The sequence below is a fragment of the Xenopus tropicalis genome, chromosome 2, assembly GCF_000004195.4.
Source record: "Xenopus tropicalis strain Nigerian chromosome 2, UCB_Xtro_10.0, whole genome shotgun sequence".
NCBI lineage: Eukaryota > Metazoa > Chordata > Amphibia > Anura > Pipidae > Xenopus > Xenopus tropicalis.
The window spans coordinates 48,406,172-48,418,637 of NC_030678.2; the positions used below are offsets into that span (position 1 = coordinate 48,406,172).

General features: G+C 37.0%; 1 protein-coding gene across 5 annotated transcripts in view; it reads left to right on the plus strand.

Annotated features, from left to right (window-relative positions):
• rap1gap2 (RAP1 GTPase activating protein 2) overlaps positions 1-12,466 on the plus strand; it is a 296,773-nt gene that overhangs the window by 239,426 nt on the left and 44,881 nt on the right. For all 5 annotated transcript variants that reach the window (XM_031896768.1, XM_031896766.1, XM_018091492.2 and 2 more), the window contains 6 exons: positions 2,596-2,628; positions 2,721-2,930; positions 4,507-4,610; positions 8,331-8,409; positions 12,192-12,245; positions 12,330-12,413. In XM_031896768.1, coding sequence (XP_031752628.1) covers positions 2,596-2,628; positions 2,721-2,930; positions 4,507-4,610; positions 8,331-8,409; positions 12,192-12,245; positions 12,330-12,413 — 564 coding nt within the window. The remainder of the gene's footprint in view (positions 1-2,595; positions 2,629-2,720; positions 2,931-4,506; positions 4,611-8,330; positions 8,410-12,191; positions 12,246-12,329; positions 12,414-12,466) is intronic.

A 12,466-nucleotide genomic window follows, 5' to 3' on the forward strand; every position in this document is an offset into this window, starting at 1 on the left:
GGAAAAGAAAGCTTGAGAGGTGCCTGTGTTGTCTTAACTACAGCACTGATTGTAAATAAAGGAAATGAACAGGAACTCCAAATTTTTACACCCCTCCCTGTTTACTTAGCAGAAAACATGGAATATACAGGCCAGATCCATAGAGATCGAAACAAAACCCTTTTGTGAAGTGTTTTCCAGTTTTTTCTTGAGAACATAATAGACAGGAATGATTAGTATGTTTGGTTGTCTTTTGAGCATGATTACTGGTACTTCTTTGATGTTCTCCCAGAGTTCTAAATGTTAGTTTATATTAATATTAAACCTTCTCCCCCATGTAAGCATCCTGTGGTTTCATTACTCTAGTCCCTAAAACAGTTGCCCTAGTTGCCCTTTTTACCATTTTTGTAACTATTCATCCATGGTTTGCAGTAACACAGGAGTTCTGTGGCCCTAAAGGTACAAGGCTACATATACAGTACTTACTGTAGTTAATGTGCGATACCTCTTTTAATAAGCTAGTTTATATTAATATTAAACCTTCTCCCCATGTAAGCATCCTGTGGTTTCAACCCCATTGCTATGGTTCCTAAAACATAACATTCCTGCCTAAACAGGGGCCATTCTGCAATGCAACCTGGAGTACAGTCTATAAACCACACTAACTAACGGTCATTCTGCAATAAAATATACTTTTAATGCTTATATTTGTTGTTGTTTTACCTTTGTGCAATACTGCTATAATAAACCCATTGTAGTCTAACAGGTAATCTATTTATCATATATATGCCCTACAGCTCAAATTGACTTTCATTTGGAAGCCCAAAAGCTACATTTTTATGTGAACTCTTTTAGAACCTTTGAAGCAAATACACAATTTTTACCAGTTGCGGGTAACACAAAATTTTAAGAGGTTAATTAGTAATATTATATCTGAATGCATACAAAACCCTGTCGTTTTACTGTCTCTTTGAAGTTAGCAGCATGCCTGTTTGTACAAAGAATCCATAACTGCATGTACATATTGTTGCCATTTTTTTTGTAAAAAATAAAATGTGCTTTTATTATTTCTGGTAAATGTCCTCTAGTTAACAATTGCTTATTCCGACTGCACTATAAACTGTGAATGTTGCTTCTACGGAATCCTCAGGGTAGCAACAAAGCAGGCAGACAATGGGAATCGGCAACAGTATGAAAGCCATAAATTCTGCTCTTCATTATATCCGGCATACCAGTTGGGCAGTTACATTTCACTTGATCAGAGTTTTCAAATTGCAGAAACAACTCTAGTCAGAAAGTGGAGAAGATAATTAGAGAGATCTTGAGGCTTTACACATCTCTTTAGGATATGAACTTACTGTTGTTAAGAAGTCATTTCAGCATCTTTTTATTTTTAGAGAGGTGACTTTCAGGGCTATTTGCTAACCATGTTCACACAGTAGCAATTCTCACTGCTTCATGTTGTGGAAATGAATGGACTTATTTATCAGTTTTTGAGTTTTTAAATTCAAGTTTGTTTTTCTAAATCAAATAAACTCACATATCGAATGCTCGCTTATTTATTAATAAGGAAAACTTGTTCGAATTAAAAACTCTAATACCTTGAGTGTGGAAAATATGGCTTGATTTTTCTATTGACTGCTATAGAAACTCACAAGATTTTAGAGGTTTTTTACATTTGAGGTTTTTTACACTTGAAAAATATCAGATATTTGAGTTTTTGAAACATAATTCAAATTCAAGTTTTTTTTAGTGCAAAAAACCTCCAATTCTGAAAAAAATCAAACTCAAACATTGATAAATCACCCCTAAGCATTCATAGGAAATGGAAAATCAGTAGATCTGGCTTACGCTATGTTCCAATGTCAGAATGTTTTTGGGAAACAAAGGGAATTTTAATGGAACAGCAGCTAGAGGGCAGCAGAAATAAAATTTTCCTAATTTGTTGTGTAAAGCCTACACAAGAACTGACTAATATATGTGCATACGCAAAAGTTGTTTGCACCACAGGTGGGCCAAGCTGGCCAGATGCCCTAGGCGACCCGGCCGGCACTTCGCCCCCACCGCTGCTTCATCCCTAGGGGGGCGCAACGCGTAAAGTGCGCAGACAGCATGCAGATGGGGGATAGCAGGAAATCAGTTTATATGTAAATCTGTATGTCCTGCAAGACTTAGCAAGATTCATTTGTAACCAGTAGGACCAGTAGCACCAACCATAATGTTGTATTTTTATTTTTTAAAATTACATAATAGACTGGCACTGTGGGATATATTTTAGTTCAAAATACACTGAATTTGGTTATGTTAAATCTGCATTCTCTGTTGCCATCAAATCTAAGAGCATCGCTTCTTGGACCTGTCCTCAGACACCCCTAACAGAGCATATTTTGTGGACTTGTTTATAAAGAGGTAACACTAACTCATGTGAAAGTGCCAACAGGTGGCAATCCAGCAAATATGCACATAACAAGATTCCCAGCGACAGGTTTAATACTGTGCTCTAGAGACTGAATTCAGTCAGCTGTATGTTGCACTGTGAGAAGCCATGTGGAAACTTTATAATTCAACAGATATACCACATGTTCACTAAAACACCTGTTCTTGTTTCCTTTGCAGGAAGACTACATACCATATCCCAGCATTGAGGAGGTAAAATGATGGCAGTAAATCTGAACATTTTATTGCCTTTACTAACCATTGTTAGATTAATAAGTCAATATATTCATAATAATGTTTTTTAGATCCTTGAGAAGGACATGCCTTATCCACTTATTATCCTGCCTCAGTTTGGAGGTTACTGGATAGAAGACCCGGAAAATGTCAGCACCCCAACATCATCAGACAGCAGCATATGTGATGATGAAGAAGAGCCAATAAGCCCCAGCACCTACGGATATAAACTTGAATACAAAGGCTCTGCTCGAGCTTATAGAAAGCATTTTATGGGCAAGGTGTGTTGGTTGGGGGCAATTTATGAAAACTAATAGAGTTTTAATAAATAAGATTTTACTGATATGTGAAAGTAAATGATTGATTGGTTGCTATGACTGTACTAAACCTGAAGCAAATGCTACTCTTGTTGTTAAAGGGGTGGTTCACTTTTATGTTAACCTTTAGTATGATATAGAATACCCTGATACCCTATCCCTAGAAACTTTTTAATTGGTCCTCATTATTTTTTTTAAATGATTTGCTTTCCTGTTCTCTTTCCAATCTTCAAATGGGGGTCAATGACCCCAAAAAACAATTGCTCTGTGAGGCTGCAATTGCAACTGCACTAATATAATTATTAATTGGATGAACATAAAGTTTACAATAGGTGCATTAAAGACTGTGGTCTGTCTTGCTTTTAGGAGACCTTACTACATTTTCTAGGTGCAAGAGACAGACTATTTATTGTGACAAATCCTGGTCATTAAAGTATAGACTGGTCAACCACAAATATCTATAAACACTGGCTCTGCAAATATTCCCCAAATGCTGGAGCTGCACAGCATGGCATATTTTACATATTAGATCATCCATGTTTCCCCCATGTCATTTATTTTTGACCCTATGTGCAAAAAATATCTTCTGTGCCAACAATTAGAAACTTGTGGGGGCAGATTTACTCTGGATTGAATTTGGGTATCCAGAAGGATTCACATCAGTTCAGTTTATTTGGGGATTTATCAAAAGTTTCAGAAGTCTGTATAGTTTTTACGAATTGACACATTTATTCAAGGTAATACTTGTGTCAGTCAGAATATGTTTCAGTACTTTATGCAGCACCTTTCCAAATTCTTGCTCCCCCACACAACTGACATGCACAGAGAAAGGATTTTTACAATATATGATTGATTGATTAGATAATTATTAATGACAAAAGTATTGTTTACTCTGTTACATGCTGTAAGCTTGTATAACATTAATGTTTGAGGAACAGCCTCTGTGTTTTCTCACAAAACTCATCATGGGCACCAGAATTTGTTGTCTGCGTTGGCTTCAGAATTCCCTCCTGTGTGCACAGTTTAGTGGTAACATTAGCAACAATTACTGTATGACTGCCCTGCATTTTGTCTCTAACTGCAGTCACATGAAGGAACCTGTGTGCTTCTTGCCAGTCAATTATCTTTCCAAAACTCTCACTAGTGTTTTCACCTTTAAAGAAAGTGCACCAGGTACTTCCAGCCCACTTATTTAAGTAAATGGAGCTCCCCTTGGGAGCCCCCTGTATAGAGGAAGCAGACCCAGGCCCCCATAAAACTGGAAGGTCTGCTTCCTCTATTGTTGCGCCACTGAATAGAAAGGTGATTTTTGAGTGTTTTATTCCCTGTCCTGTTGTGCCAAACACCCTGTGTGCCATTGCCCTTAAAGCATCTTACACATGCAGGTTTGACCGCACCTAAATGCATCAGCTAATTATTTCCATTTTGTGTAAACTATACTTTGTTAAAGGAAATTGTTGGCATTGATTTAATTTCCAATAAAACATTATAACAAATGGCAATATATGTTTCTATCTTATTAATATGAAGTCTCTTACAGGATCATTTGAACTTTTACTGCACGGCCAGCAGCCTAGGAAACTTGATACTTTCGGTTAAATGTGAAGAATCTGACGGCATTGAATATTTGCGAATAATACTCAGGTAACCAAAAACAATGTTTTTTTTTAGCCCAAACTCAAACGTTGATAAAGCACCCTTATGGTTTAAATGGTTTTTAGCAGACTTAAGATATAGTAATCCAAATTACAGAAAGATCTGTACAAACCCAAGATCCAAAGCATTCTGGATAATAGATCCCATACCTTTACTATATTTACTAGCCCTTACACTTTTGGTTTGCTGTCTGTCCTGCCCTGATAAGATCATTCACTCTACAATGTTTTCAAACTTCCATATTATAACACAATGCAATAAAGGCTAAGACAGAAGTGGACAAAAACGAGGGTGTTTCTGCTTTTCTTCGTGGCAGTTTAGCTCAATAACAGCTATAATTCTGTACTACCAAGGTCTCAGTTCTGGCAGTGTTCCAGCTCAGCTCATTTTCTGCCTCATTATACTTAAAACTCACACTCCTGTCCTTTTCTCTTAAGTCCTTTTTTGAAAAACCTTCAGCCTTGAATGTGTCACACCCTCTCCCTAGCTCCTTCTCTGATATTTCTGTATGCCTTACATGTGTCACAGATCACAAAGATCAGTGCATTCCCTCAGCATTTCGATTTTTGTGTGGCAGAAGAAACGCATTGCTATTTTTTTTCTTACCGGTAGCTGAGGGCTGTCAGACTTTTAACAAATCTGCTTTACAGGTTTAGGAAATACATTTATTTTAATTAGTGGTTAATTTAGCCAAATTAATTTTTCCAATAAAATGATGTGCCATTCAGAGAACTAAATGGAAAGGGTCCTTCCTCCTTTCAGCTATCCACTCATCCTCTCTTTTCTTCAAGTGGGCCTTGGCCTACATAGGCAGGTGGATTAGATTTGCAAGGGGTGGCTGGCCATACAGACAAAACAATCCACTGCCACATGGTGCCTCATTAGTCCCCTTAATGAAGGGTTTGACATTGGCTTGCGGTGAAATAAAATCATAATCTGCTCACCCAGAGAATAACAGCTAACTAGAATATCACTGCCATTTTGGCATTCAAGCAGTTTTGTGTATAAAGCATACTTATATCCACTTTTGGCATATATGTGGCAATTATCTTTCGTAATTAATTTGTGTGTGTCTTCAGTACATTGTGTTTCATACCGTGTATAATATAATAGCAGTCAATAAAAGAAATTTGCTATAAATATTACAGATGGCTTTGTTAGCTAAACCTGGGGTCTTTATTCCATGCAGTGATCTCAGGTGCTGTAAAGGTCTATTTGAGCACCTTCTGATCGAATTAAATGAGTTTAGATGCAATATAGTTTCATTGTTTCAAAATGTGAAGTTGCATCATTGTATTCTCCAAAACTCACCATTAATAAACCACAAATAGAACTTTTTTAAAAAGGAGCATCCATTCAAAATATTTTTATACAAATACAATGGTAATCATCCTGTCCATGAGGCTATTTCTCTTAGATCCAACCTGTTTAAAGTGTTTCCCATGATGAATTCTTGTGTGAGCAAGAAATAGAACCTGATTGTCATAGAGGCACCACTTCAGAATGAGATAGGGTTTAAAGGGGTTAGATACTCCAGCACTCACCTTGACATACAGATTGGCGCCCAAAAGACAGCGCCAACACCTGCAAAAAGTCAGCATCACCATTCACTGTTACTCCAGGTTGTGCAAAACCAGCAACATCAACATTCACAGCAGTCAAAGAGTTTACTTCTAATAACTCACTAATCACTCAGTAAAACATTTACACGTAAACATGCTTTCAGAAAGCAACAAAATGGTTATTTAGCATTTAAACAAGCTTTTTATTTCCTCAACCCCATGGTCTTTATTTACTCAACCCCTTCCTCAAGGATCTTGTGATTGCTATGGTGAGTCCCTAGGTAACCTATTGGTGTAGTGAACAATAGTAAGTTCATACATAAGTTAACAAATGTCACAAATTAAAAATGTCCTTTAAAGGATCAGTAACACCAGCAAATAAAAATGTTTTAAAGTAATTTAAATAAAATGTACAATTGTCCTGAACTGGTAAATGTCTATTATATAACTAAGCTGCTGTGTAGCCATGGGGCAGCCAATCAAGCTGGAAAAAAGGAGAAAATGTACAGGTTACATGGCAGATAACAGATAAACAATATGAATCTACACAGCTTATCTGCTATGTAACCCGTGCCTTTTCTCCCTTTTTCAAATTGCATGGCTGCCCCCATGGCTACATAGTAGCTTTGTTTACATAAACTTTAGTAGGGTTTCTGAAGCAAACACACAACTTTTACCAGTGCAGGGCAGTATACAACATATTATTTTGATATACTTTCATTTTTTTGGTGTTACTTATTTTGTAAGTGTCCATTTAATTTTAATGTCTGTTTCCCATGTCATCCAGGGCTACTTTTAGGATAGGGAAAAGAGGACCAGCAGCATGAGGGAGACATCTAAAGTTGGAAATTTCAGGCTCAGAATTGGCTGGACAATTTCTCTACCAAGTGGTCCAATTGCCTCGGTGTGTGTGCTAGGGTGAGGTGGTTTTCAGCAGGACATACTGCATTTGCTGATGCACCATATCACCAGCACCATTGTTATATTGTTTACTTTCTGTAACTTTCATAAACATTTGCCTGCTAGTTTTCCATGTTAGCCTTTGGATATAGTCATTAAGTGTTGGACTGTGTATAAAGAAAGAACATTTCCAATTCTGTCACTGATGTCTGGTTGGCAGCCCTTTAAGTATTTGCTTATAGCTGATGCTGGAAGCAGTCGTTCGGTGATACCTGGAGGGCACAGGACTGCTATTCCTACATAAAAGTATTCCAGTTTGGAAACCTTAGCCTTTCTGCATTGCCCCAAGTCCCCTCATCTCTATCTCCCATCCCTATGACAAACAAGCTCACACAGTAATAGATCTAAATATAAAAATGTCTTCAGGTATGTAATTGTTTTCATTTCCCAACTGGCAGTGTTACTATAGCATCAGAGCAACATTAACTGAAAAAGACCAAGGGAATGGATCAGTGACAGAGAAATCATCTATAGTTTGTGTCCTTCACTCACACCACTCAAAGAATTTCCCTTAGGCACTAATTAAAGTAGAGCAGTGAGGTGTGACTGACACATATCTCTCTGCAGATTTGCTCACTGAAACAACTCATTAAAGTTTTGAGAAAGTGTTTACACAATCTTGGATCTCATTAGTATATTTGTATTTAATTGTTTATAATTTTTTCAGAAATGTATTCAAGAGATTGTTTATTCATTCAGTTTAGTCCTGGTTCCAGTGGAGCCTATTGTCAGGGCCATATTTATATAGAGGCATTCAAGGGTCCATGCTTAGGGCGGCAGCTTTATTGGGGAGGTACTAGAATGCCTGTATATTAATTGTATGCGTACGTGCAGTTTGCAAGCCTGTGGGTGGGCCTAGTAACCTAAATATCCAACTAAAACTTTTTTTACTAGATTATATTTAACCTGACCTGTATGTAGAGTCTAGTCACTTTCAGGGTGCCTAGTGTCATTAGTGACACACAGATGGCAGCATGGCGGCGACTATATGGGTCTTTGCAGGGCAAAGAGGCTCTCAGAAGACCTTACAAAATTATTTATTCTGTTTCCTGAGACCATCATTATTATATGCAACAGATTCTGGCATGTCAAGTGAGCTAATGTAGTAGTTCTGTTTATGTCTGTCTTGTGTATGCTCATTTTAAATATGATCCATTTTCAATGTATATCTTTGGCTTTGTTTTAGGTCCAAAGCAAAAACTTTACACGAACGAATCCCATTGTCCGGATTTAGTAAGCTTCCCAGCATTCCCCAGATTGCTAAGGTAAGTCCCAAGTTTTAGAATTCTTATTTTGTTTTTAAGAGTCTGTTAAACCCAGACCATGAATGGTAATAATCCTGTTTATCATTTTTAAAACATTATTCCATTATATACCAGGATATACTGTGTATATATATATATATATATATATATATATATAAACATAAGCTTACAAAATTATAGGTTATACCCTTTGATTATGGTTTTAACCATATAGGAGACATTTATAGTAGAATGATAAATAAAATTGAGCCACATGTTGCTCCCCAACCCCTTGGATGTTGCTCCCAGTGGCCTCAAAGCAGCTGTTTAGTTTTAAATATCTGGCTTGGTGGCAAGTTTTGGTTGCATAAAAACCAGGTGTACTGTCAAACAGAACCTCCTGTAGGCTGCCAGTCCACATAGGGGCTACCAAATAGCCAATCACAGCTCTTATATGGCATCCCTTGTAACTTTTTAGATGCTTGTGTTGCTTTCTAACTCTTTTTACATTTGATAGTGGCTCATGGGTAAAAAAAGGTTGGGAACCCCTGGTTTAAGGAATGTGGCCACCTTGACCTAGTAAAGAAACCAAAACATAGTGTGTATTATTTATATCTATCTATCTATCTATCTATCTACTGTATTTATCTATCATCTGCAATTTCTTATTAAATAACATTTTATGAGTTGACACTAGTGATATCACCGAGCCCTATTTGTAATTATATTTTACAGTTTATTTATAGTTTTTGCATAACAAACATAGTATTTAACACTTATATCCATATGTGTAAATTATTTTGATGGAATTTGTTGCTTCTAGAAAAGATATTCCCCTTTCCACACATTACTTTATAGTGAGAAGTATTAAATTAAATTGATTAAGCAACTGTATGTTATAATGGCAACTGCCCCCCCCCCCCCCCCCCCATGTGGCTGTTCATGCATATTTTTTCAGTAATTGATGTATATGTGATAAAGGTAAATTGACCTAGTTTTATGATAATATCCAATAAAGTATGAATAGGTTATCTAATAAAAAGTCTTACGTTTTCCCATGTCTAATAACCCATAGCAACCAATTAGATACTTGTGTTCAAACAGCTGGCCAGTATATGCTACCTGCTCACTGGAAGATATGAGTTACTAGACAAGTAGCAGACTTGAGACTTGAGATTTATTAGATTACCTGCTCTTTTGAAGGCATCATGTTACTGTATGCATCTAGTTTAGATTAAAACCCCATGACTGCTGTGTAAAAAACGGCGAGAAAATTTGCCACACATCACCAGGCTTCGCTGTGTAAAATCTGCGTTATTTTTTTATGCGTTTTTTCTTCTACCAGAAGTTACGAAAAGTAACGGCGTAAAATCTGGCAGTCGGAGGGTGATCTTCTCCATTTATTTTACACAGTTTTTTACGCCGTTTTTTTACCGAATTCATTTTAAACAGCTTAATAAATATGCCCCAAAGAGTATCGCTGGCTCTGTGAAAAAGTAGTAGTATAATACATCATGGCAACTTCTGCTATGAATGAACACTGTCCCAGTTGGCAAGTAAAACCAATAGTAAACTGCATGGATTTCTGTTAGGGGAATAGATACGGTTTGCCACTTCATATCAGTTTTGTGCTTTGTGCTATGTGTGTTAATAAACATCCATTCAAGCAGAACTTACCTTTGGGCTGACCTTTTGGCCTGGTCTTCTTTTTCCAAGTAGAAAAAGTACAGTGTGCCATACTGGGATGTACTGTGTAATATCTGTGTGCAAACTGCTAGAAGGAAGCAGGGTACCATGTTTGTGCTCTCATGATAATGTGTACAGGTATGGAATCCCTTATCCGAAAGCCCGTCATTCAGAAAACTCTGAATTATGGAAAGACCACCTCTCATAGAACAAAAACAATTTCCCTTTTCTCTGTAATGATCAACCAGTACCTTGAACTTGATGGTAACTAAGCTACATGATTCCATACTGGTGACAAAACCATCCTATTGGGGTTATTTCATTGCAGATTTTTGTATGTTTTTCTAGAGATGGGGGGATTGCTTGTCTCTCTGAATTGTGAGGATGCTGCTTTCCCAATTTCATCCATACCAGCAGCAGTACATTTCTCAGTAAATTTACTGTTAATTTTTAGTGTTTTGATTGGATTATATTTCATTCATAAAGTCACTGTTTATTCAGTTCACTTCACTCACCTCCATTATTAGCTACCAAGCAGAGCATTTGCACAATGCAGCTTCATAAACTTTCATTTTCAGTTTGATTTAAACAAGTCTACTAATGGCGTCCTTTCTCTTTTATGATTTATATATGTCTTCACTTTGTCTGAGTATATCTTTCCTCACCATCAATCAATACCCAGTCCAGGGGAAGCAGCAAATAATTTACAACTTTCTCCCTGTGTCTGGACTTCAATGTGTAATACATATTTCTTGTCTTGCTTCTCATTTTGGGGCATTAACCTTTCCACCATTTTGACTCGATTTTGTCTGCTGATGTAGACTCTTTGGCAACCACCCTCTCTTCTTTCCAATGTTTTGGTGCTAATAATACAGGTATGGGACCTGTTATCCAGAATGCTTGGGATTTGGGGATTTCTGGATAAGGGATCTTTCCAGAATTTGGATCTCCATATTTAAGTCTGATGGAAAATAATTCAAACATTAAATAAACCCAATATGATTGTTTTGCCTCCAGTAAGGATTAATTATTTCTTAGCTGGGATAAAGTACAAGGTACTGTTTTATTATTACAGAGAAAAAGTCAGTTTTAAAAAATTTTATTATTTGATTGCAATGGAGTCTATTTAAGATAGGCTTCCTGTAATTCAGTGCTTTCTGGATGACAGATCTGATATTTGTACTGGCAATTCACATTCTCTACTTGATTTATAATCAGATTCATCATGTTTGTGTGTGTGTGTTTTAAGCTTCAGCATCCAGAGCTAGAGAAAAACAGACTGGCCTTGATGCCTCTTTCATCTGTAAGAAAGAGGTTTGATGACTGCATGTCAAAGGCAAATACTTTTATGTCTCTATGAAAGGTTTCAGTATGTTCCAACTTGAACCAGGCTCATAATACTTGGTTGCACATGATGATGGTTTCTCTTTCTCCCTTTGCACTGAAATAATTGCATGTGTGGTTTTGAGGTAAAATATAACACCAACATACAATGCCAGGGCTACCAAGGCAGTGATCTCTAAAATAGAAGGTCACTTATACCTTTATGTTGTACAGTTCCTGTATGGATTGCCTAATGGAAAGATAAGCTTTGAATTTGTATTTGTTCCCCTCAGCTTCTGTAAAACTCTTATTGGCTTAGGTTACAGCTCCATTCTTGCTTAAGCAGCTATCCCTCTTGAATTAGCATCCCATGCAGACGGTACAGGTACGGGATCTATTATCCAGGACCTGGTGTTTTATGGATAAGAGATCTTCTGTACCATTGGCTGAGGAAGCCAATGGTATCATCTGATCACTAAGGGACTCCTTACCTTCCTATAGATATAACTATAGATAAAATGATTTTAATGGCCTGTGAGTGTTCATCCTGTATGCTGTCTTGTTAAACAGAATACATCCTTACATGGTAATCTGTGTATTCCAGATGGAATTATGTTAATGTCTTTAGGCTAGGCATGGGCAACCATAAACCCTTCAGATTTTGTTGAAGTTAAACTCCCAGAATGCTTCCCACAGCTAAAGGTTGTCAGGGATTCAGAGAGTTGCAGTTCTGCAGCCTGATGTCAGTCATTCATTTCTGATCCTTATATCTTAAATTCTCTTTCTTCCTTTAGGCATTATGTGATGATGCAACTGGACTCAAATTCAATCCTGTTCTATACCCCAAGGTATGATGTTTCTTTCCCATAATGTAATTTGCATTAAGCAGAAAATGAAAGCAGTCACACTGACCCTATTTATCTTTATTACAGGCCTCCCAGTTAATCGTTGCTTATGATGAACATGAAATTAACAACACTTTCAAGTTTGGGGTTATATACCAGAAATATAAGCAGGTAAGTACTTTCTTTGCACCAAAGCTGCTGCTGCTATAGTTTTGGGGTCCGGA